This window comes from Sabethes cyaneus, chromosome 3, assembly GCF_943734655.1.
Source record: "Sabethes cyaneus chromosome 3, idSabCyanKW18_F2, whole genome shotgun sequence".
Taxonomy (NCBI): domain Eukaryota; kingdom Metazoa; phylum Arthropoda; class Insecta; order Diptera; family Culicidae; genus Sabethes; species Sabethes cyaneus.
Window position 1 is genome coordinate 77,605,844 of NC_071355.1, and position 26,010 is coordinate 77,631,853.

At 41.6% G+C, this 26,010-nt stretch overlaps 1 protein-coding gene across 1 annotated transcript in view; it reads left to right on the plus strand.

Annotated features, from left to right (window-relative positions):
* Positions 1–510: 510 nt before the first annotated feature.
* LOC128741666 (putative leucine-rich repeat-containing protein DDB_G0290503) overlaps positions 511–26,010 on the plus strand; it is a 319,098-nt gene continuing 293,598 nt past the window's right edge. The window contains exons 1-4 of the mRNA XM_053837625.1: positions 511–1,207; positions 1,270–1,546; positions 11,855–11,968; positions 22,420–22,548. Of these exons, the coding sequence (XP_053693600.1) occupies positions 516–1,207; positions 1,270–1,546; positions 11,855–11,968; positions 22,420–22,548 (1,212 nt within the window). The 5' untranslated portion in view covers positions 511–515. The remainder of the gene's footprint in view (positions 1,208–1,269; positions 1,547–11,854; positions 11,969–22,419; positions 22,549–26,010) is intronic.

Genomic DNA, 26,010 nt, shown 5'->3' on the forward strand with positions numbered 1-26,010 from the left:
TATACAAATGTATCAAATAAGTTGTTGTCAAGTATTATTAATTTTTAATCAATCGGCTTCATATATGAAATGTGTTGAATATCTAATATAGTAATAATAATCGCAAAGGGTGTCATAAAGCTTAAACACTTAAATTATGCTATTTTCACTTCAATTAGAGTCAAGAATAATATAATTTTGACCCAGTTTCGTATTTTACATATTCGTATAAAATCACATCAATTGAACTAATACCGTTTTCATGTGCTTTATTGTTTCCGTTCCAGCTGATTGCGTCTCAGACTGAGTCCGAAATCGACAGTATCCCATTCGGTAGCGTCACATTTCAACAGTTCATCTGGTTGAAGTCTATTCTTACGAAACTTACGTGTGATAATAGAATAGTGTTGTATGGCGAAGTGATAAAACTCAAGAAAAAAATCACCTATTTAAAAGTCGAAGAAGCGCAGAGAATAAACAGGACGTGATATTGACCGTTTCACAAATTAAAATTAAATGTTCGAATCCGAATCCCAATGCAGGCAGCAACATTGGCAGAAATGAGCAGTGATCAGCATCAGCAGCGAGACCAAAGCGCAAACACCGGAACCACCGGCAGAGCGTCTAGTTCGGTCGCGCCCCAAACCGCGCAGTTTTCCGCTAAACCGAGCGATAGTGACAGTGAAAAAGTGACCTTGTATCTTAGCGCCCAGAAGGCCAGCGAATATCACAGCAAAATGGCTAACAGAGCACAGTCGGAAGGTAGTTCGACGGTCGTTTCCATTCGAAAAAGTCCCAACCTAATTAAGTGCGACAGTGATAAGGAAGTGAATTCGCTCAAAAGAAAGAAGATGCCTTTACTGAGCCATCATTCAGATAATAATCAATCGCGAGTGCTAAAACAATCAGATGCGGAAAACATTCCCCCGCCTGCGGCAACGGTTATCAGTGTGGCCGGATTTTCCGGTAGCAAACGAATAAAAATTGATCCGCAGGTTGATGGTAAAATTGTGGCTAGTAAGCCACCGATTCCCCCGAAGGCGGATGCTGGGGCACGGTTAACGCAGCAACAGTCAGGTGGAGGAAAGTCAAAGAAACAAGCGGTTTGTGACACACAGAATGCGTTAACCGTGCAAAAGCTGCTCGCCCAGAACGAACAGATGCGGCTGGAAATCAATGAATTGCGCGTTAGTTTGGCCACCGAACGAGGTGCTGTCAGAGTGCTAAGGTATGCTCGTTAATTCAATTGAACTTTCGGAAAACCTTTAATATTGCATTTAATTATTTTAGAGCACAAAATGAAACAGATTTGCGGCGCTCTAAAAACGAGTGCAAAAAACTGCAAGAAGCGTTAACACACCAGAAACGTAGTTCTGCTGCAAGCGCATCGGCAAATAAGCGTGCAAATCGATCGACCAGCAGCGGCGGCAGCTCGGAAGATCAGCACAGTAATAATAATGGTGGTCAAACTGCGCTGGTAAACCAGCTAAATCTGGACATTCTCAAACTCAACCAGGAGCTTTCCGCCATGAGAGAATCGAACAAGTTCTTGGAGGATAAAATTCAAGTGAGTACTGTAGTATCTGGCATGCTAGGTTCGCGCCCTGCTTGTGTGCAAGTTTTTGTGCAATGATGGGTAATGCATGCAAACAAGGCGGGATTTGGCGAATGGGGGCTTGATACTAGTGATGTTCGATTTGCAAATCACTTGATAAAATTGATTGGTTAGTATTGTGCTTTGCAGCTGTACCTGGATTAATCCAGATTATTTTCTCTAATGCCAATGTATATGACAAAACAAAACAGCAACATTGCAGTTGTCAGTCTTTCTCTTTCTTACTCACAGCATTCGCACTGTCGCACTTTTTGTGCCAGTCGCACTTTTAGACTGCGGTGTCCAGTAAGGTGCAAAATGCGGAATAATTTTCGCTCGTTATTCGACTCTTTTAATTGTTTTAATAAATTTAATAAGTATTCGATTTTTCCACTAATCGCGTAAAAATATTGTGTAGTTTGCACTTATAAACAAACTGTGTGTAGCAACACAGGTCAGCACAGCTGTTGTATGCATTAGGGATACGGGAGGTAAGACCGCTAGCCGGTATCCTAAGGGTATCGCCAGAGTTAACGCGATAGCGACGCGACGCGCCTTCGCTTACATTGCACAGTGATCCCATTGGTATCAGAACACGCGTTTTTTTAATTGCGCCGAAATGGTTGATTATACTGGTTAAGTATGTTCAGAGAAATTTCTCAGCGTTATAAGCTCTTTCATATGGCATAAACGATTATTTGATTAATCCCCCTAAAAGTTAGATAAAAAATTTATTTTTTGAACAGTAAGAGATACAGCAAAACAACGTTCTACAAAATTTTTGAAAAGATTATTATTAAGAACTTTGCCAAAGAAAGTAACCTTCTAGCTATTATAGTTTTAGAGATAAAGAACAATTTTTATGGAGACTTTACGAAAATCAATTTTTTGACCACAGTTCTTTCTACAGTATTTATGCGCATTAGACATGTTCGGCAAAGATTTTCTAACAGTCAAATTACATACTTTTGTAGAATATAGTAACTTGCTATCGTCAATATTTGCGGAGAAAATTAAAGTTTTCGTTTAAAAATTAACCAATTTTCAACAGCAATAACTCCCAAACATGCAAATATATTCAAGCCATTTATTACCCATGTGAAAGTACATGAAAAATACTACAACATGCGAAACAAATTAGCTTGACCCTGGCTATCCCTCTACCAAAACACATTTTTATTATTTATTTTGCGCACTTTACTTGATCGGGATAACATGGTTTTTACACTACGCCATATTAAATTCAACCGAGTAACAATTTTCAATGCGAGTGTTTTGGTAGAGGGATAGCCAGGGTCAAGCTAATTTCTTTTGCATTTTGTAATATTTTTCTTGTACTTTCACATGGGTAATAAAGGGCTTGAATATATTTGCATGTTTGGGAGTTATTGCTGTTGAAAATTGGTTAATTTTTAAACGAAAATTTTAATTTTCTCCGCAAATATTGACGATAGCAAGTTACTATATTCTACAAAAGTATGTAATTTGACTGTTTGAAAATCTTCGCCGAACATGTCTAATGCGTATAAATACTGTAGAAAGAACTGTGGTCAAAAAATTGATTTTCGTAAAGTCTCCATAAAAATTGTTCTTTATCTCTAAAACTATAATAGCTAGAAGGTTACTTTCTTTGGCAAAGTTCTTTATAATAATCTTTTCAAAAATTTTGTAGAACGTTGTTTTGCTGTATCTCTTACTGTTCAAAAAATAAATTTTTTATCTAACTTTTAGGGGGATTAATCAAATAATCGTTCATGCCATATGAAAGAGCTTTTAACGCTGAGAAATTTCTCTGAACATACTTAACCAGTATAATCAACCATTTCGGCGCAATTAAAAAAACGCGTGTTCTGATACCAATGGGACCACTGTGCATTGATTTAAATAGGGAGCACTTTTTCGCCGGAAGCAGGGCAGCGTATTTAAACGAGTGTGAGCGAAGTCGTGTCGCGTTTACTGTGTACGGGGTCTAAGGAAAATGATCATTTTGTCAGATATGATGGCAAATATTGCTAACTCTTCCTTACAGAATCAGTGTTTATTCTGTTTTCAATAAGATATGAGGCTGTCAGTGTTTTGCTTTTTCGGTTATTTTACAAAATACGGTAAATTTTTGAAACAGACCAAAAAATGGTGTTTGCGCGGGTGAAACCGGCACTCCTTGGGGATAAGACCGACACCTAATTTTGTTTAATCGACATTGAAGGGACCTTCTTTTGAACTGGAGCATCCACAAACTGCATAGTATATGCGACCCATTTCACTAATTTAGTTCTTGATCAAAAATAAATAAATAAATAAATAAATAAATAAATAAATAAACAAATAAATAAACAAATAAACAAATAAATAGAAATGCCAACCGGATTTGTTTGTTGTAAGACAAATGGAGGGAAGTTTTGGTTTTAGCGATCGAATGGAACTCAGCGATCCAATCGAATCGAACTTACGTATCTAGATAGAATTAACAAAAGGGCGATTGTCGCAAGCATAAACAAAACAGGTGAGAGTTATTTTTTGCTTTTGTTGAATCTGTCTTCATATGGGCAATTTGCATGACTGGAAAAGGGATGATGGAGCTTCGTATATTCGCGAATTACAGGGTGTTCAATAAGTTCGAATACACTTTAAATATGTGTTTAAAAAATGAAAATTCAAGATATCATTTTCTGAGTCAATTCTTATTGAAGCAGTGTTTATTGAGAGCCTTTACGACATATTTGGTGGAAGCACCCCCCCCCCCCCCTTTGTGCTTTATGACGAGCTTGCGACGATTCTGAAAAGAATCACACGCGGCACGCACCTGGTCCATGGGTATCTCGTCCCAGATCTTGGAAATAAGCTCCTTAAATTGGTCCATAGTGCTCACTTTATGTTCGTTCTGCTTGGTCAGCATGTACGACCATACATAAAAGTCCAGGGGATTAAGATCCGTGGAGCTGGGAGGCCACAAAGTCTTATCGAGAAAATCAGTCAAATTCTCTCTACACCACGCTTGGACGATATTCGCCGAGTGGTCGGTACGCCGTTTTGTTGAAAGACGTAACGATCTTTCCCGTAGAGGTCACGAAGTGCCGGGCCACAACTTTCTCCAGAACCTCGGTCTTAAAGTACGCGGCGTTGATTTTCACGTTTTTCTCGATAAACACCAGTGGAAGCTTCCCACGCTTGGATACGGTCCCCCAAACCATCACCGACGCGGCGTTCTGAAACTGCGAGATGTTTATGTGGGACGGGAGGATGCTGGCCCACAGCCGATCATTTTGGACATTGTGAGGCTGTTGTAAGTGAAGAGTTTCTCATTAGGAAACACGAACTCCTGACCAACGTGCCGCGAAAGTATCAGTTTAGCTCTGTCCAGCCTCTTCTTCGTTGTAGCCTCCGTTATCCTGTGAATCTTGCGTTTCTTGTACGGCTTGCATCCCAGGTCCTTTGCCATGATACTGTGGGCAGTCCCGATCGACACATCCAGGTCAACAGCGGTCTTCCGGATCGAGCGGTTCATTTTTCGACGAACCCGCTCCCTCAGCACCTTGATGGCTGCTGGCGGCCTAGCCGAACGCGGCCTCCTGGATCTAGCACAGTTCTTGGCCGAGCCCGTCTCCCGGTACCGACACACAGTGGGACGGCGTCAAAAATAGTGAGACATAAGTAATAGCATCGAAACCTGTCTTAAGGTTAAGACATAGCATAATAGTGGCTTCAGAAAAGTTTCTTAATTCAAAAAGCACTTTCTAGTGGTGAAAAAATATTCGGACATTAGGGTGTCCCTCATCAGATACAAATAATATTTTCTCTATTTTAAGTCAGAAATGATTGCTACCCACAGAAAAATTGTAGCTAAACTATTTTCGAGAAACTTTGTTGAATTCTGAAGATTTCTATCTCTTACATGAAGGACGTTATAGAGCCAAACTCTTAGGGACACCCTTCAAAACAGTTTTTTTCGATCTAGCTCTTTAATAACGCTTTGTATGCTTTTCAAGTGTTATTAGAAATTATTATTCATATTAAATTGCACATTTTCGTCGAAGACAGTAGAGCTCTATCTTTTTCGCTTTAGCAACTATCACTGGACTAATCTCAAATTTTTAGTCTTGACCTTGAAATGAGGTCATACATATATATTAATATTTTTTTGAAACGATGGTTCTACAATTGATGAAGGGACGGTAGGGGAAAGAAATGAAAATTTTTTTGGTGAAGGAGGGGAAGAGCGGAAAGGAAGGGGGGGGGGGTATTGGTAGCTATGCTTGACAAGTAGTCATTTTGACTCCTACCTTTTGTCCAATGCTGGAAGGTGCATGAGTCGAACCAAGCTGTAATCTGAGATTACAACCGGATTCGAACCCACAACACCCGCCAGGGCATGTGGTTCGCTGGTACTTGTACCTTTGAACCATAGAGGCGCTGGACAAAAGGAGACCGCAAAATCCACTTCTCAAGAATAGCGACGCGTTTGGTTGGGTTATCGACACATATTGTGCAATTGATGCAGGAAGCGGCACAATATGTGTCGATAACCCAACCAAACGCGTCGCTATTCTTGAGAAGTGGATTTTGCGGTCTCCTTTTGTCCAGCGCCTCTATGGTTCAAAGGTACAAGTACCAGCGTAAAACCCTGCTTTCAGAAAATGTTTTAGTTTTAGTCAAAATGACTGGTGCAAAATTCTATGAAGAAGTGTAGCATTTCGGGAGAACGGTGAGTCCGAATCATGAAATTATTCATTGAAGTGCCGTTCCTAATGGTTCTTGGCCATTTTTGTAGAGTTTTGTCAAGAGTCGGTTCTATTCTTCAGCTGACCGATTTCTCGCCGGATCTCCTTGAGATCGGAAGTCGAAACGTCTATAGGCTCTCCTACGTTAACTTTTGCTCCATTTACTTTTGCTATATCGCAATTGAGATCCCTATCAAAGAACTGCCTCCACTCACCAACCACCTCGCACTCGTTTGTGGCAGGTTTCCCTGCTCGTTCCTAGACATGGCAGGCCTCGGTGCGTATCCTTCACGAGATCGGTTCACCTTCTCATAGAACTTGCGCATCTCACTAGCCTGAAATAGTGGTGCTAGCTCTCCTTCTGGCGTTTTGCGGCCTCACTGATGGCCGAACGTATCCTGCTCCATTTATCTTCGGGAGTCGAAGCACCTAGCCACAGAGGAAGGCGCATAGTACGCGCGTAGTTCTCAGCACCTTGCGGGTTGTCTAATTACCGAATTTTTAACCGAGGAGGGTGGCTTTGTCGTGAGGTATACACCGTCGTTAATTTTGAGCGCACGTGTGCTGCTCCTAGGTAATGATCTGAGTCGATATCCGTACTCCGTAGAGAGCGTACGTTGGTGGTGTTCGAGAAAACCCGACCTTCGATGAGAATATGGTCGATTAGGTTCAATGTTAGTTGGTCAAGTGATCTCCTGGTTGTTTTGTAGATTTGTGCGGGGAAAGAATGTGTTTCTGTTCCCCAGGCCTCGGGAAGCTGCAAAGTTGATGCATCGCTGGCCGTTATCACTTCACATTGCTTCCCTGTCGCTCTGAGCGTTTATGTCCCCAATGACAATGATATCCTGTGGCGTGCAGCTATCGTATGTTGCCCCCAGCTGAACATAGAACGTTTCTCGTCATCGGGTCTACCTTCGTGTTGGCCACACTTTTATGATGGTGTAGTTGAAGAAGCGGCCGGTTGTCCTCAACACACATATCCTCTCGCGATCCTGCATTCTGCTCATCACTACGAAGCCCGTTCCCAGCTCGTTGGTTCCTCCACCGTTCTTGCAAAATTGGGCCTTGCCGTCACGGATCCCCCACACCTTCCCGCCTTTGCGACAGATCTCCTGTAGTGCCACAATTTCGAACTTTTGCTGAACTGAACGAGCAACATCCTGTTGCCGTCTATGAAAGTTAGTGATTTACAGCTCCAGGAAGGAAGCATCCATTCCAAATCCTTGTTTCATCGCCTTTGTCCATGCTAAAAGTTTCGAGTTGATTTTTCTTGATTTTTCGTAATATTTTAGATATAAAAAGCTTGCCTTACTAGGGCTATGCTGCCGAGTCTCATGATGGGGCTGCCATCGTATAGTGCCGAGACAAGACAGTGCCTCCTTGCCTGTCGGTATACGACCTAAGTTTCCACCAGGGTTGGTTACCACATCTCCGCTAAGATTGCTCGTATTCCGGCTGGTAGGGTAATCAACCTATTTGGAACCCCATCTATAACTGTACATAATTTGGACACTTACAGCAAAATCAAATGAAAGTGTCCAAATTATGTACAGCTGCAGATGAGGTCCAAAACAGGTTGGTTACCCTACCACGAGGAGGTGGAGATAGAAGTTGCTGGATAAGAGGCTAAGGACCACTATGGGGTCTGTGTTGCACATTATTCAGTCGTGCACCAACCGTTTCTTATCCACCAGTCATTTTGACTGGTTTTGGTATAAATAGGTATATTTAACACGCCGCCTAGTGATAAACTTATAAAATTTTATCCCCCAAACGAAAGATCTTGACCTACCGATTAACTTTGCTGAAGACAGTAACTTTCTATATAACAAGTATTCCGAGATATTTCGAGATAAAGAGTGTTGTACAAAATACAACGCGCGAGTATCCGTGTTACAAAAGTTGACGCGAGTAACGGAAGGTTAAATTGCAAGTAAGCCTACAAAGGTTCCTTTCACCACCGGGTGGATTAAATCAGGTTTTCCATTTTCCATTTGATTTTGCCATAAAAGTCCAAAATAGAGTACGCATAACACCTATTCTTACTTAATTTAATGGCAACGGTCAGTTACCGATCCTGCGCCGAACGAATTATGGTCCTCCGGTACCGTCCTGGGCTGCCGTTCTCCAATCCCCACGAACACCAGCTGAACGTGCATCGTCTTCGATAGCACACACCCACCGGGTGCGGGATCTGCCTCGGAGTCTACGGCCTCTTCCTGGTTCTCTGCTGATAGTTTTGGCTACTCTTTCATCGGGCATTCTGGCCACGTGTCCAGCCCACCGCAGCCTGCCACATTGTACTACCTTCAGTATATCAGCATATTTGTATACTTGGTACAGCTCGTGATTCATGCGTCTGCGCCACACACCATTTTCCATTTTGCCTCCAAGTACAGATCGCAGAATTTTACGCTCAAAAACTCCAAGAACTCACCGATCAGCTTCCTTTAGCGTCCATGATTCGTGTCCATAAAGGGCCACCGGGAGGATTAGTGTTCTGTAGAGCGCCAGTTTTGTGCGAATTTGCAAACTACGGGACTGCAGCTGGCTACGTAATCCGTAGAAAGCCCGATTCGCGGCTGCAACTCGTCGTTTCACTTCGCGGCTTACATCGTTGTCACATGTCACGAGTGTACCAAGGTATATAAATTCCTCCATTACTTCATATCGTTCCCTATCTAACTCCACCTCGGCACCAACACCACTTGGGCTCCCACGTTCCCTACCAGCAACTATGTACTTCGTCTATCCAAAATATATAAATTACCCTAGGTTGGTAATGTTCGAGTAAAATTGATTGAAACCGACCATCGATGAGAATAGGATCAAGTTTGATCATTGTTCGTTGATCTAGGGAGCCTTGTGGATATTTTTTGCTGGGAAAGAATGTGCTTCTGATAACCAGACCTCGGCAAGTTGTGTGTTCTCATTCGTATTAGTGTGCAGACGATGAGGCCCTAGTATCGTTTCCCTAACACCCTTCACTGATGTCGATCCTTCTTTTCCGTTCGCGGGTCCGGTAGTGCGGACATTGTACATTGACGATAGTATAATTTAAAAAACTGCCTTTTATCGTCAACAGTTAGAAGCTGCTACTAGTTCGGGGGAAACAACGTTCCATCTTGTAGAAGAATCACCGCGAAGAGTTTTCCCTAACATGGGAACAAATGCTCAAGGTTGGCAAGGCTATTCCGCGTTCCACGTCTGTCGTTGTTGGGTACCTGATATCCACTAAGGTTGTCCGTTTTCTGGGTGGTATTGCGAGGAGTTAGGAATAGAGATTGGTATTGATTTGTGTTAATGCAAAAGTTTTTATTCTTTCGGTCTTTAGGAGTAATAAGGAGGTCTTGAGGGTATACAACCTATTAGTCCTATACTAGTAGGCTGAATTACCCTACAATAGGCCGTATGAATAAACCGGTTTGCTTTGCTTTTCCCGTGTAAATCTTATGGGAGCATTTACTCTAACTCTTTTATTCATTCGGCCTAATAAGATTAAATTTTGATAGTAAGTTTCAATTTCAAATAACGCTATTTGATATTATTTTCTATAAGTAACCTGATATTTTTAGTTAATTTTTTTTATTGTTGAGCGTTCTATTTAGGGTGTATAATTCCAACTATTAAAGCACATTAAGTTATTTCAAAATCATTTTGCCATGCATTTTCTGTCCTTATAACCTTTTAGCAACACAAGTTTTTAAACCTTTCACTTATTTATTATCCTCGTATTAATCTTTAAAACTCAAAAAAAAGTCACGTTGACAATCTGTCATAACATGTGCGCACCTATGACCTCCTTATTTGTCATCTACTGATGTTTATCCAGGAACGTACTAAAGATATTATTTACGAGCTGGGTACCATTCTCAACTTCAATTGATGGCATGACATTGGTCCAACCCCTACTGTCGATATGGGGGCTGCCTGAAATGAACAAATGAAGATTGGCAGCTTTGACCCGTGCGAGATAAAAGATCTCGCATGCTGCTTGCATAATCGCATAGCAACATCTTGATTATCTTCCCGCATTCGGTTGCCATAACTCAGGCGGACACAAACTTGAGGTGTCCAGTTAAATTACTACAATTTACTGCCCAGTGACAGCAGTACTTCGGTCATAGGTCCGCGGGCCTTGCCCGGCTACATAGCACCCAAATGACCGTCGAGCATTATTCAACCATTTTATGCAATTTTAAGGCGCCTGCGTCACAGTTCGAACGTATCGTAAATTAATTTAAAGAACATCCATATTTGTACAATACCACCCCCTCTGTCGTTCGAGCCATTCAAACCATATCCGAAAGGTTATTCCTTGTTTGGATCAACAATCAAAATGATGTCCTTTATGGAAGTGTGTAATGTACGACTGCCGTGCCACCTTCTTAAGATTCAATGCAACACCTTGACGAATTCGCAGGATAAAGCATGTAAATAATGAAACCGAAGCTGCGCCATGAAATTGCATGCCAGGGGGTTTTCGTTTTGTTTCCGCTGCAAGTGATGCAACGATCATCGCGCCGCCGGCAGCAGCAGTCGTCGTAGGGAGATGAAAATGTATTAATCAGTCGCGTAGTCTCTTGTTGCTGGCTCGCTCCAGGTACCTAGGTAGCAGTGAGGAAGATTTTTACGTTGATGAACCAACACTCACGGTCACGTTCCGGCCTCGATCGGCCAGCAATCGATTGCCATTAGCGACTGTCGACATACAAGCCCAACCAGACAGGCCGTCACCATTGTCTCCATTGCTTGCCGCCGGCGCGGCGGTCGTCATCGCGCCACGCGCGCGGTAAGAAGCTGCGCGCTGCAGAAGTCACTCGCGGATGTAGGTCGAATGCTGGGCCGTTTAATTGGATTTAATGGCTGTTGTATTTTTTATTGACTGATAAGCTAAGTGACAGCGTTAACATAGTGGCAAAATTCTAACTGAAGGATTTTTCGAATGTCAAAGTGTTTCATCAATATAATGAATCTATAGTTGACTATTTGATATAGAAATTCATGTGATGAAAAGTAATTTTTTAAATAATATTTCCGGATCTAGCTAATTTGCTACGTTCCTTCGAGATTACTGGAATCAAAATGAAATTTTTTGTTATGAAACATAAAACTGAGTAGAAGTAGTGTATTTGGAATTTCCATTGAACGCAATTCTCAGCTGTCAGCTGTTATTACCTAGTACACTGAAAACTGATTTCAAATCACTTTCGTAAATCTATGCGATGTTCTCGTGTCGATAGCGATTGAGCGTGAAATGTTGTACATCCACACCGTGTGTCTGCTTCCTATCGTTTAACAAACCGCTTTTGTTTGTCTGCATTTCCTAACTAAGCAAGCAACTTCAGCTAGAGAAGCATCGCGGATTAGCATATCGCGTACCTCTACCTACCGGGCGATGCTTCTTTAGGGTTGCTCACCCGATTCGGCAGCACCTTTGCATTGTTCCATTGTTTCCTCACCGCCAGTCGAACGTTATTTTCGCTGTCATAAATTCCGTTTTTTTTTGTATTTTCTTATAGTGAATCTGTTTTTTCTTCTTCTTTAACCCCTCCCATCGCAGATTTCCTCGGAGGCTGGAAGGCGGAAAGCTTCGGACATGCGAGTGCAAAGGGACCTGTATGAACTACGGCTGACTCAACTGACCAAATCTGCCAAAAGCGAAATCCAACGACTGGTAAGTTGTGCAAATTAGTTCTGCTGGCAATGTGGGACATTTCTGCGGTTAACACTGGCGTCGCCGTTCATCGGTCGGTGCGAAGAAGACCACCTGTGCGGTAGTGACCGCAGGAACTCTTCTTTTATCAATGATGTTGAAGTGGGTTTCTTACCGTACGCTCGGATGCTGGGATTTCGAGATCGATGAGTCACAATTGAATTTGTTTCTCTGAATCTTGGTTGGTGGTATGCTGTGAGAATTTGCGGTTTTACATGTTCTTGGTTTGTCTACGGACAAAGTTCTGAATGAAGATATGCTGTTTTGCTGAAATAACGTGAATAAACTGGTAAGACCTGCGATTACGATTAGTACCTGATTGTTACTTACAGTCTGCAATTTTGGCTGCTGAAAGCAGTAATCAGCAGGATCCTTCTAATTATGATTTAATAAGTTAAAGCATTTTTGTTTCAAGTTCAACTGGAAGACAAGAAAAAATGGCCATACATTCACATGTATACGGTTTGATGACCGTCCGACCGACAGAGATGAATGGAAGGATTCAAACGACGACGACGGACGGTTGCGATGATTGCGTTGTCTTCACCGTCGGAATACAAATTGTGCTCGGGGGAATTCTTATACTTTCTGGCGGCTGTTGGATAAAAAATAATGCCCTTCGCCGCCGCCGTAGCGAACGAATGTGCGATGTGGTGCATGCTAAATTTGGCTCGGGGCGGATTCTCACGCCTCTGTTGCCTGACTGAGGATCGACTGATCGCTGCTCAGTGGGTCTATACTTTACCATGGAATGTTCATGTATGAAAGACCAATTTTTAGTTTTTTTTTGGGGAGACTAACTGATAGTTAAAATCATGAGATGAAGCGAGAACAAAAAACGGTAGTGGCTTCGGGAATCTGTAGACAGCATGAGGGTTTATAATATTGCCAAGCTTAGCGTAGGCTGTATTTTTTTATATTCTACTCATATAGGGTTTGTTAGGTGAACTTTGCTTTTTACTGACTTTCCGCACATACAGTGAGGAAAATTCGTTTAAACGCATGGTAATATTTTAATGTTTTAACCTAACAAAATATTATAAACAAACCATAATAATATCAAATCGTGGTTGCCTAAATTTGTAATATGCAGCAATACCGATTTCAATTTTAAGTCCTTCGAGAGTTGAGAAAAGGACAAAAATGGGTTTTAATAAAGGAAATTCGTTTAAACGCATTTTAACTTTTATTGGTTCCAACAAGGATGTGAGCAATATTTTAACAGTTAACAATACTTAACATTTCGTTAGCTTTACGCTATTTTGAATTGTTTCGAAAATCCTGTCCGCAATCTAATCGACGAGCTTTTGCAGTATTGCGACATGAATGGATCTCCAAAGATTCTTTAACTGCAGTTTCGAGCTCCCGTACTGTTCCAAACTGTCATCCATCTTGGTTAACAAGCTGCACTAGAATACTCCAAAGGGTTTCAATTGGGTTTAACTCTGGGATACGTGTAGGCCATTTCAAAACATTGATTTCTCGCTCGCAATGTTCTCTTACTAACGTGGAAGGCTGCGTTATCTTACTGGAAAATGAAATCTTCTGCCATAATATTCTCGGTAAAGGGAGCCAAGACCTCTTGCAACAATTCTACGTACTTTTCGGACTCCATCGTGGTTGAAATCGTCACACTAGGTGTTATTCAGTTACGCGAAATGCAGCTCAAACCACAAGCATTCCGCCATCAAAGTTTCTGTTCAGTTTGACTTCTGGTTCCTTCCTCAAATCACTCCAGTAATAAGCCCAGTAGTCGGGGCAAGCGAGATTGAATTTCTTCTCGACCGAAAAATTTACACTGCTCCATTCTTTTTTCCACAACATGTGCTTTTGGGCGAATTCCATCCTAGCTTGGATATGAGATGGAGTAAGATTAGGTTTTTTGGACTTTTATGTGTACTTTAAGTGTCCACATCCTCGCAATATTTGTGCAATTCGCTTCTTTGTAATCGAGAGCCTAAGTTCCTCCTCTATTTCTGCAGAAGAATACCATCCTGTTTCGCCCAGCTGCACTATTCGATGACGGATAGTTTTTTATTTGGGCGTTCCTCTTGGTATACTTCTTTATACCAATATTTTTCACCTTTCTTGACTAGATTTCGTATTATTAGTTCGAATCGGTTTATTCTGCTTGCTATTTCACGGTTGCTTGATTCAACATCCTTCAATTTACGGGCCACTTTTGCTCTGAGTCACTTAAATACTTTCCTTTCACTATTTTGCCTTCTGACCAACAACATAAAAGTACCAGTCTATGTTTTGCTTACCTATGCAATCATAGTATACTAAAATGACAGCTAGCTAAGGATTTGTCCTCTCAGGAACGACCAAAAGCGGTTTTTGTTAGTATGCGCTTAAACGAATTTCCCAAACCATTATTAAATATGTTGGTTTATCGGAGTCATGAGTAGCATTCAAACCAAATCAATATATACACAAAATCTACTCTCAATTACCAGTCGCATAAAGTTGTATTGACATATTCTTTTTTGGTTGTTGAATCATATCAGCCAAAATTGACCATGCGTTTAAACGAATTTTCCCCACTGTATTTCAGTTAACAATTTGATCGACGTGTTTTTGGTCAGAAAAATATTATAGAACGGTTGGTTATGAGAACACGCATCCAATGTGCCATTTTGAAAGTATTTTTGTAAGATTACTTACATTTTTTCATTCAGATTCATTCGTATGTTTTGATGTACTACGAGGAAATTTTAACGATAAAAGGATCCTCTAACTTTTTGGGAAATCAAATCTGGAAGCAAAATTATTAAAAATGGCAGAGTTTCAGTACAACCAGCAAAGTTTTGATACATCTGGGGGTAAAGCTGGGGGCGCTATACGCCTACGGAGATTTCTTAGTTGTTCATTAATCAATAAAGTTGGTTTTTGGTACATTGGAAGTATTTGGAATAACCTGGTCAACTGCCGCAAATCAATTTTATCGGTTAATGGATAGCTGAGATATCGCGAAAGGCGTACAGCCCAACCTATCGCCTTATTCGGGGGATTCCTGTCATAATCCGAACAGTAATAATCCGAATATCAATCCATTTTGATTTTATATTTATAACTCTCAACAGCACACAGCTCGCGATTCGATCCATTGTGCCGTATCAAACCATTTATATTGCTGCTGCTGAGTATTGCCTGTGGGATCCTGTGTGTCTCACAGAACGTTACTATTATATAAACTCGAGGTGCATAATTTGACCATAAATGGCAGTGCAGTCCGATTAGAACGGTTTGTAGTCGTTTTCCGCCTCGTTAGTGCTCAGCTGGTTGAAATTAATTGATAGCGTTTAACAAAAGGTAATATTGACCGTTGTCACATGTAGGGTAACCAACCTATTTTGGACCCCATCAGCAGCTGTACATAATTTGGACACTTGCATTTGATTTTGCTGTAAGTGTCCAAATTATGTACAGTTGCTGAGGGGGTCCAAAATACGTTGGTTACCCTACAAAATACTAATTTTCTTCGTGAGCAGGCACTAATCTTTCAATGAAACGTGAAAGAGAAACGTGCTGCTGGAGCCACAAATAGTGATCGTGATGTTACTGATATAGAACTTAGTTACTTCTAGCAGCATGGAGCCGGGAATGTACTCAGTTTTAGGCTACTCATCGCCAATTCGGTGAGTGTCCCGACACACGCAAATAGGATTCAACTAGGTCGAGCAATCTAGCACGTTGGGCACCTCTATTCGTGATGCCGGTGGGGTTCTTGAGGAAAAAAGATTTCTCTGCACAATTCACCTGTTTTCTTGCAACGTAGGTGACGCACCGCACCGTCCCGACTTTCACCAGGTTTACGATGGGAATCTCTCTGAGTAGTCTCCGTTTGCCGTTTGTACTCCGCCAAAAATAGTCCACAACATCTCATGTTTCGTTTAAATACGGCAAGTGCACGTATCTCTTGTGTAAGAAAAGCTACAGTCTCAATTCTCAAGACCGTACAGTACTACTGGGGTAATTAGCGTTATGACACATTGACCAGTCGGGTCAGTTTGTCTGGAAACCCGTACTCGTGCATTATCTACCTTAGCTGTTCCACTCAACTGTATCGTATCCAGCGCTGAAATCCATGAAAATGTGATGCCTACAATGTGTCCACATTGTAATCCTGACATCTCAGGACAATTGGTCGGAGTATAAAAATTTGATCCGCAGCAACACGAGTCCTTTCAAAGCCCACCTGATGCTGCCCTACGAAGTCTCTTGATATTGGGAATAGACGACAAGATCTAGCAGAGCACCCTGTAGGCGGCGTTGATCAGCGTAACGCCGCGGTAAATACAGCAATCGAACCATCACCCTTTTCGTAGATAGAACAAACCACTCCTTGCATCTAATTCTTCGCTAGGTTCTCCTCCTTCTCTCTCCAAATTCATGAACTTATCGAGTGAAGTGCACTCGCTACTAGTTCCATTTTTGTACCAGTTCTGACGGCATTAGTTCGTTTTCTTTCCGGATCTCTTCGAGATCGGGAGCCGGAACGCTGTTATAGTTTGTAGGCGTTCCTAGGTTAACTTCCGTTCCGTCTACTTCTGTTTTATATCGCTGTTGAGATACCCATCGAAAAACTGCTTCCAACCACCTCGCGCGCTTTTGTGAATTTGCCAGGAATAGTCGTTCTAGTTCTTCACGATCTCCTTCTGGTGCGTGGTCAACTCGTATCGCCTTATTGACGAAACTTTGCAAAATTCTCTTTCGTGGCAATGCTTAGATAGTTCTTCCAAGCTCTGTTTTCCTCTTTTGAGATTTCTTTACCTTACACCTTTGTGGGTCGAAGCCTCTAGGTCTACACAGGATGGTAGAGTTTCATTCAGAAGGCGCGCGTAGTTCTCGGCAGCTTACAGATCAGAGTCGTTATCTGCACCTCAAGGAGCGTAAGTTGGTGACGTTCGAGAAAAACTAGTCATCGATGAGTATATGGTCGATTTGGTTCAATGCTCGTTGGTTACGTGATCTCCAGCTGATTTTGTGGATGTCTTTGCAGGAAAAGAGCGGGCTCAGCAGGCCTTTGGATTCTACAAAGTCGGCCAGCATCGTACTTTGCCTCCAGCTGTGCATAAAATACTTCCTTTTTGTCATAGGGTCTATCTTCGGGTGAACAGTGCAGCTAGCTGATGGTGTAGTAGAAGAAACGACCTATTAATCTCAACATACACATCGTCTCCTTGATCGCTTTCCAGTCTATCATCCTATCACCCTGCATTCTGCCCATCACCACAAAACCCGTTTCCAGCTCGTCGGAGGCTCCACCGCTTTGGTACAATTGGGCCTTGCCACCAAGGACCCTCCACACCTTCTTGCATTTGCAACAGATCTCCTACAGTGTCACGATGACAAACTTTTGGGGTTCTAACTGATCGTGCAGCACCCTGTTGCCATCGAAATTCAGCGATCTGCTGTTTCAGGTACCAAACATTCATTCCATGTCCTTATTTTGTCCCCTTTGTCCATGCCGAATGTCCCGAGTCGAATTTTCTTGATTGTTCATCGTAACTTTGTTTAAATAACTTGCCTTAAATTGGCCCACGCTACCAAGTCTCGAGTAGGGACTAACCATCTTACACACTTAACAAAAAAGCACTGAATTTGGCCAAAATTTGCCGAAATCCCGAACACCCGAACGTTCGGTAAAAATACCGATGGTGCATATCGACGGTTACGGATCTTTAGAAACGTTTGGTAACATAAAAAATTTTACCGATCGGTCGGCTGTCGAGATTAAGACAAAATTTTACCGAATTCCGTGCTTGTAGCTTAAGTATCGTTAGAACATATTTCCTAATTCAGCTGTCCGCTCCGGATACTAAAGCTGCTCGAACAGCTAGTATCTTGAAAATGCGACATCATGGTACTGCAGGAGAGCTGTTGCAATAGCGACAAGGTGTGGAGATTAGCATCCCCAGTCAAGCTTTGCATTATTGACTCTAGATTCTGGACTCTACATTTTGAGATCTGCATTCTGCACTCTGAACACTATCAGGCATCAGAATTTGTGGCTCGAGCAACACGTTCCTCACAATTGTGTTCCTTAGATTTGTGCTTTAGCTCTAGTCTCTGGACTATGGGGAACATTCCAGCGTTACGGGACACAATTAGCAACCATTTTTACTGTGTAAATTGGCACCTATTTCACCAAATTCTTGTCACATAGTTTGTAACATTGTTAACATTGTTTACTTTTAAGTTGTATGTCAGGGGTTTGGTTTAAGAGAAACAAATTTGCGTGGTGAGCGTGATATCTCGTAATTCTAGGTTATGGACTCTGGACTTTAGACCCTGGACTCTCTACTGCGGATACTGTAGTCTTGATTCTCGATTCTGGATATTGGATTGTGGACTCTTGACTACGGACTCTAGACTGCGGACTCTAGACTCTGGACTCTTTACGGACTGTGAACTCTAGAATCTTGGTTCTGAACTCTGGGATTTGGATTCTAAAATCTACTAAACACTGAACACTGAACACTGAACACTAGACACTGGACAATGAACTTTGGACTCTGTACTTTGGATTCTGGATTCTTGATTCTGGACTTTGGACTCTGGACTCTGGAGTTTGGGTTTTGAACTTTAAATTCTGGACTTTGGACTCTGGGCTTTGGACTCTGAGTTTTGGACTTTGTACTTCGGACTATAATCTCTGGACTTTGTACTCTGGGCACTGGACTATGGACTCTAAATCTCGGATTCTGGACTCTGAGCTCTACACTCTGGGCTTTGGGCCCTAAATTTTGGACTTTGGACTAAGAATTATGGATTGTGAACTTTGTATTTTGGATAAGTTTTGGAGTTTTGGTTTGGGGTTTGGATTTTAAACTCTGGACTCTGAGTTCTGGATTCTGAACATTGTACTTCGGACTATAGACTCTGGACTTTGAACTCTGAGCACTGGACTGTGGACTCTAAACTCTGGATTGTGGACTCTGAGTTCTTGATTCTGATCTCTGAACTTTGAATATCTGAACTCTGAATAACTCTGAAGTTGGAATTTTGGACTCTGGACTTTAGACTCTGAGTTCTGAACTCAGGGATCTGCACGATTTTTTGAATGGTGTAAAAAAATTGTGCCTTAGCTCTAGTCCCAGGGTTCTACTAGGACGCTCCAAAAACTTCAGTCTAATCCCAGGATTCTGTACTCTAAATTATGGACTCTGGACTTTGAACGCTGGACTCTTTACTGCGTACACTGGAATTTTGACTCTCGACTCTGAATTTTGGACTCTTGACTGCGGATTATAGACTCTGGACTTTTTACGGACTCTAGGCTGTAGTCTTTTGGCTTTGGGCTTTGGATTCTGGACCCTGGAATTCTGATTGCTGAACTCTTGAATTTGAACTCTGAGCTGGGGATTTTAAACTTTGCACTCTAAACTCCGGAGTTTGGACTCTGGTCTCTGGGCTCTGAACTCAGGACTCAAAAGTTTGGATTCTGAACTCTAGACTATTGACTCTGAATTCTGGACTCTGGACTTTGGATTCTGGACTCCGGATGCTTTCACTTTACACTCTGTTTTAATCTGTGTACTGTAAAATCTAGATTCTAGAAGTTTGTTTTTAAACTCTGCTCAGATTTTTCACTTTGTCATACAAGCTGAAAATTGTGGACGGATTCTGAGCTATAAACTCTGGAATCTTCAAATTTGAAACTTTGAACTCTACGCTTTGGGTTGTGGACCCGATTCAGTACTATCGACTTTGATCTTTGTGGTTAGGATTTTAATTCTGATTTCGTCACTGTATTAAAACCTATAGATGTTAGACGGCATTCTGTTAAAAATTAACTTTCTGGATTGTGAACTCTAGACAACAGACACTAAAATCTAGACTTTTTATTCTTGACGAATAGTGTGTACTAGTGTTTTTAAACCAGATAATGACCTCTAGTCACGAAACTCTCATTTGGGGACTGCCATTAAAAAAGTTTATTTAATTTTTCTAATTGGCTTAACCTGTAAGTTTTATGTGATGGAAGACACCTTTTTTCTTTCCTCCAGATTCTACGGAAAGGTTTCGGGCTATTAAGAGCTCAGAACTGTTAACGTACTGTGGACTTGCGTTTTTACTATGTGCTCTGCGCAAGGCGATTATACGGAACAGCAACAGACCTTTTTTTTCGGGAAAATGTGGTTGCTGAGCACTTCTTCGGACCTCGAAATAATTTTGATAAAAGTGCCAGTCATCAGTCGAACGGATCGGGAAGTACATTTTAAGATCATCTGCCTACGTGAGTCGTGGACACTTAATGGCGAAATTGACGTCGTTGAAATAAAGTTGAAAAATTAGAAAGCCTAGGTTGCTTCCTTGTGGAATACCTGACGAAACTGGATAGCTGTCGAACTGATAATCTCCAACGGCAATCACTAACTGTAAAGGTTATCACCAATCACCTAGTCACCCACTGGAGATGGACATTCTAAATAAAGGGAGCAACGGTATCATCCAGCGGCCTGTGGGTCTCTTCAGTAATACGGAAGGTACTAGATCGGGTCCTGGATTGAAGGATGCCTTGAGCATGGTTATGGCCTCCGAAATCATCTCGACATTGACATCAATGGCACCCAGCGTTTGACCATATATTGGGACATTGTTGGCTGGTAGGGCTACACGGCCCACGCTCAGTATCTCATTGGTGAAAACATTTGTAAACATCTTAGAAAAGAAGCGGCATCCCAAGTAGCACACTTTAGGTCCATTTAGTTGAAGCAACCGGATTACGACTGAAATTAGTCATAATTCGGTTGCCACAACTACTTTGTAACAACCGTGCTAGTAGGGATATATCCTCAGAAGAGGCAACTTCCCCGTTGTATTCCATTGATGGCGGGAGCCCGCACTCTTGGCGTTGCTCGTTTACGTAGTTCCAGAAAGACTTCGGGTAATGCTTCAGTCTTTGCTGAATACTGCGTTGATACCGCGAAGAGCATTGGCGACTGATTCGCTTGTACAAATCATCTTCGCATTATGAAATTTTAGTGAAAGCGTGCGATACTTTGTGACTCGCAAAAACGACCAAAAGTTGGTAGAATTTCTGTGAATGGTGCATAAGCGGAATACCAGTACAGTAGTAAAACACTTACATCAGTATAGCCAAAGCTGAAGACTCCTACCGTAGGGGATGTTAACCGTGCTATCAAGCTACTTTTTTTTTAACATTGCTATTGATCATTATACGATAAATAGAATTAAGAAGAAAAGTTCAATCTTTCTCTAAGCATTATGTTACCTTAACGCATTGTAGTTCTAATAGATCTATAAATGCATTAAAAACTTAGTTCCACAATAATTTGCAATTTGATGCTAACGGAGAGTTCAGAAAAAGGCATAATTAGCATCAGCGATATCAAACTCAGCTAGCATTTTCATATGTATAAAAAAAAGGTAAAAATCAGCATTACGTACAGATATTACATGCTAAATAAATCGTATTTCATGCGCAAAATTGGCATATCCGTACTATTTTGGAGGCGATATACGTGATTACGAAAAATTTTGAGCGTTACGACTATATAAATATTTATATACGATAATATCCGATTAAGCGCGAGTCGCTCCGTACTACTCTACGATTTTGTGCTGAAAATCGTATGTATGCCAGTCATTATTATTATATTCGACAAAAAATCAACTTGATCCCACTTTATCCAGCTTTAGCTACGATTTCGATTACGATAGTTTTCGTACATTGATATGCGAGTTGGTGCTAGCTGGGAAGTTTCAGCATGTCAGCTATTTACGCCCTCGAATAAAATAATTGTCAGTGGTTTAGAAGAAGAATTTCAATAATTTCGTAATGTTTTTTGGAATTTTTACCTTTTGATTAGGATTTAGATTCTAAAAAGTGTTCTATTTTTTCGAACATTAAATTTAAGTTATAGTATCCTTTTAAGTGCATAAAAATAGGTCCATAAAAGCAATTATTCGTTAATCGTAGTTCTTTTCGTCGTAGTAGTTTCTTTTATTATTTATGTACTATAAATAAATAGAATTACTTTTTGAAAGACGATAATTCCATGAATAAACGAATAATAGGTACCTAGTTATAGGTTGCAAACCCACACAATGTTCCAAAGAATTTGCTATTTAAGTACAAAAACCAACAGTACAGTGGGTCCCAAAAGCAGGTCACGCATTCTTCACCGATCGGTTTTACATTCTGCTCTACTGCTTATATAACAGTTCGTCCACCGCAATTCAACCGCGCCAGCTAATTTTAGCACCTGTTCGATGAAGCGTCAAACCGTTGCTGCTGCATAGTACTGACCCACTGATATTGTCTCGTGAATTAGTGTGCAATTGAATAGTCAAACGAATTGACCAAATTTGATTATATGTCTTTTTTTCTTTATCTCTCTCTTTTTTTCTTTACACGTACCGGGCACGATGCTGCGCAGCTGGAGGAGCTAAAATCCAAAGACCGTAGCACTGCCCTTCTGCGGAAGGAGCTGTTGGCACTGCAGAAGGCAGGAGGAACCAAGAAGGAGAAAAAGGCTGCTAAAAATTCCGCTCAGCAATCGCAAGAGGTAAGTCCCGTATCACAGTCACACGCATTTGCATTTCGACTGTATCAACCAACAACCAACAGTATAGTAGCGGATCGAGAAGAAAGTGTCGTTTATTTGCCCAACGGTCCCGCAACGGTCGCGGCCGCAAATTGCTAGGCAAGCGAACATAACTAAACCGGTAGCGCCGTGATGCGAACGATTCGGTACGTTTGAGAAAAGTAATGCCTAACATTCGAATCACGATTGTCGCGATGCGCGGGAGCTATCTGTTCTGGTGATCCTATCCTCGGACTGGTAGATTCGGATTTATTTTGCCTGACATCACCTGCAATGAACTTGGGCAGCTTGAGCCTTGACTCTTGAGAAAAGCATGAGCTTGTGCAAAGTTCGAGTAGAATATAGGTGCGGTTCCCCTTTTTTATTCGCATAAACAAGCATCGTTCGGTTGATGGAATTTTCGTCCGCGGAGATTCGCTACTTTGGAAAGCGTGAATGTTCTGGTTCTGCATGAATTGGGCGGCTTTTAGACTGCAAACTCCCGTTGAACCTTTTTGGGGAGAAAATTGCTCCTCCGCTGCAGTACTCTAACGCAGACAACAGGACAACAGTGTCATTGTCTCGTCGGCGAATGTCCGATTGATTGGCGCGAGCGCACTATCAAGTAGACGAATTATATCACCCTTCAAGCGCATACGGCCACTTCGTTTCGCATGATATTCTTCCTCGTTTCACCGTGAGCCTGACGGTTGTATACGAACAATTTGCGCATTTTATGGGCACATTGAACCGGACGGTAGCGCGGTTCGTATGCAGCAGAAAAGTAATTGAAACAAAACGGCGGAATTTTCTCCCTTATGTGTGCCCGGTAAGTGGTAAGGATTTAAATCTTTCAATCACGCCGAACGGTTGCGCGCGTGGTTTGAGGTTTCGTTCAGGTTGCCGGCAACTGACTCTCGAATGACATCCGCATGTTGTTTGCCACATTTGCGAACGCCGATAGGTAATCTGGCTGGCTTGCTCGTGGCAGCTCCGTTTGGATATCCGCATAGGTGGTCAAATTAAATTCAGTCCGTAGCCTATAAGTTTTTGTACCTACCGGGGTTGTGGCTTTGTCAGGCAGGTTATGCATAATTAAATGATATTTCTATTGGAAATCAACGGAGCCATACTGGAGCGTTTCTAAATCCGGGTTGCATTGATTTATTTTGCGATAAATGAATGATAAATAATTGCAATATTGCAGTGTTAAGACAAATTGTAGATAACGATTGTCTCTACCAGTTCCACACACATAACGTGTCTAGACTCTATCCTTGTGAGCCAGCATGGCTTAACCTTCATTGACCAATCGGATACAAATGTACAACAATCGAGTTTTTAAATTGAAAGTTTTACGATGTTCCTTTTGTAAAAAAAGACAGAGATACATGAAGAAGATCTGATTTACCGAAATTAAAGATACATTGTCCATTGTTGAAAACAAATTATTGTACATTTGTAAACGGTCCGTAATCGGCTGTTCGGCGAAGCTTCCGTTTGATGTTGGAACAAGAGCGTTGTACGGCCGTCATGTCAACTTTGCGATTGCATCTCTTGATTCTACCAATCAACTGTTTACAATTCGTGGCTCTCCAGTTATTTTTGTACACCAAGGAACTAAAAATTCTGAAGAAATCTTCGGTTGGGCGATACTGAGACAGATTTGTCGGGTCGTGGTGTTTGGGTACTAATGGGATCGTCTGGGTATTCAGGAACGATTGTGCTTTTTGGCGTAATGCGATGTACTCTATCCGTCCAAAACACGTATTGCCCATCTACATGATATTTTTGTAGAAATGGGAACAAAATTTTCACGTCTGGTGCACGTCTAATTGATTACCAAACCAGAGGGCTTGTTGTTGAAGGCACGAGAAAGAGAACGATGTCCTTCTGCGTCCATAATTTTAGCTGGTCTTCCACTACCTTGCTTGCGAATAGTTGTTCGGCATTGTAGGATATGGTAAACAGTCTTAGCCGCAACATATTCGGTTTTTTAATGTTGTACCGTATACTTTTTGCCGAGATTTCTGTGGCAGTTCGTAGTAGTATACAACGCGGTTCGGAAATGCTTCTTGTTTCGACGCCATTTTAAGCAAAATTAGGCAAGTATAAACAAAACTAAAAACGTTGACAAAAAGAGGAGAGAAAGAGCTAACACATACATACTCTCATTTCTCTCTGAGTTCGATTGTTGTTGAGTATAGGGGCATCGAAAAAATTCCAAAAGTTTAGTTGTCACCCGTTATCAGATTTAGCTCCTTCCGGCTATCAACTATTTGCAACTATGGGACACGCACTTACCGACCTGGGCTTCGATACTTACGAAAATATGAGGAAATAGCTTAATGAACAGTTTGCTTATATAGAGAAGCAGTTAATTCGGCGTGGCATCCACAAATTATTAGAAAGATGGGAAAAATGTTTAAATTGCTGTAAAATACTTTACGTGCATTTTCTTCAAATGATTTCGGTTTCGTGCTTGTACACCTTATCTTCCTCATCTAGAAGACAAAAGGTTCTAGATGTCTACCACGTTCATTATTTCAGCATATTTGTATACTTCATATAATGTATTATTAATGTTTCTGTGTAAATTTCATTTTCCAATTTACCATCAAATATTGAAAGCAGCACTTTAAGCTAAACAACTCCGTAGCTTAATGTCGTAAAACATCATGGAAAGTATCATAATTCTAAATGTAGAGCAGTTTCAGTTCTTTGCGAGTTTACTTCTTACGGGACTTCAGCTGCTTACGTAGTTCGTAGAAGGCTCAATCGACAGCTGCAATTCATCGTTCGATTTGGCGGTTTACATCACTATCGTATGTCACGAGCGTGCCAAAATATATGGCTTTTTGAACACTTGAAATCGTTTCCTACCCAGCTCCGTTGCAGCACCAACACCACTGGGACCACTTTGCCAGGGGTTGCTTACTTTAATCAGTTGAAGATAAATGAGCCTCAGAAGCAGTATTTTGTTCATATTCTCAGCATTGGCGAGGGCCCGCGCAATTACGGACCAGATGTTTACCATCCCACAGATTTTGCAGAAATGTTGGGAGTACAACGTGTTCACGCATCACATCTTTATTGATTTCAAAGCAACATACGATACAGTCGATCGAGACCAGCTATGACAGATAATGCACGAACACGATTTGCTACAACTGATCAGAGCTTTGGATCGAGTGATGTGTTTCGTGTGCATCTCAGCGATACTTTCGAGTTCCTTTGAGACACAGTGAAGGTTGAGACAATGTGACGGCATCCAACTAGAGGGTGTGATTCGATGAAAGCGACGTCTAAGAGGAGTGGGTTAAACATAAATGCGTTGAAGACAAAATACATGAAAGAAAGAGACTCAAAGGAAACAAGCACGTGCTTCCCGCGGACGGTACGAGCCCTTGTTGTGCCATGTTCGAGCGGGAAAGCGAAGAGTAG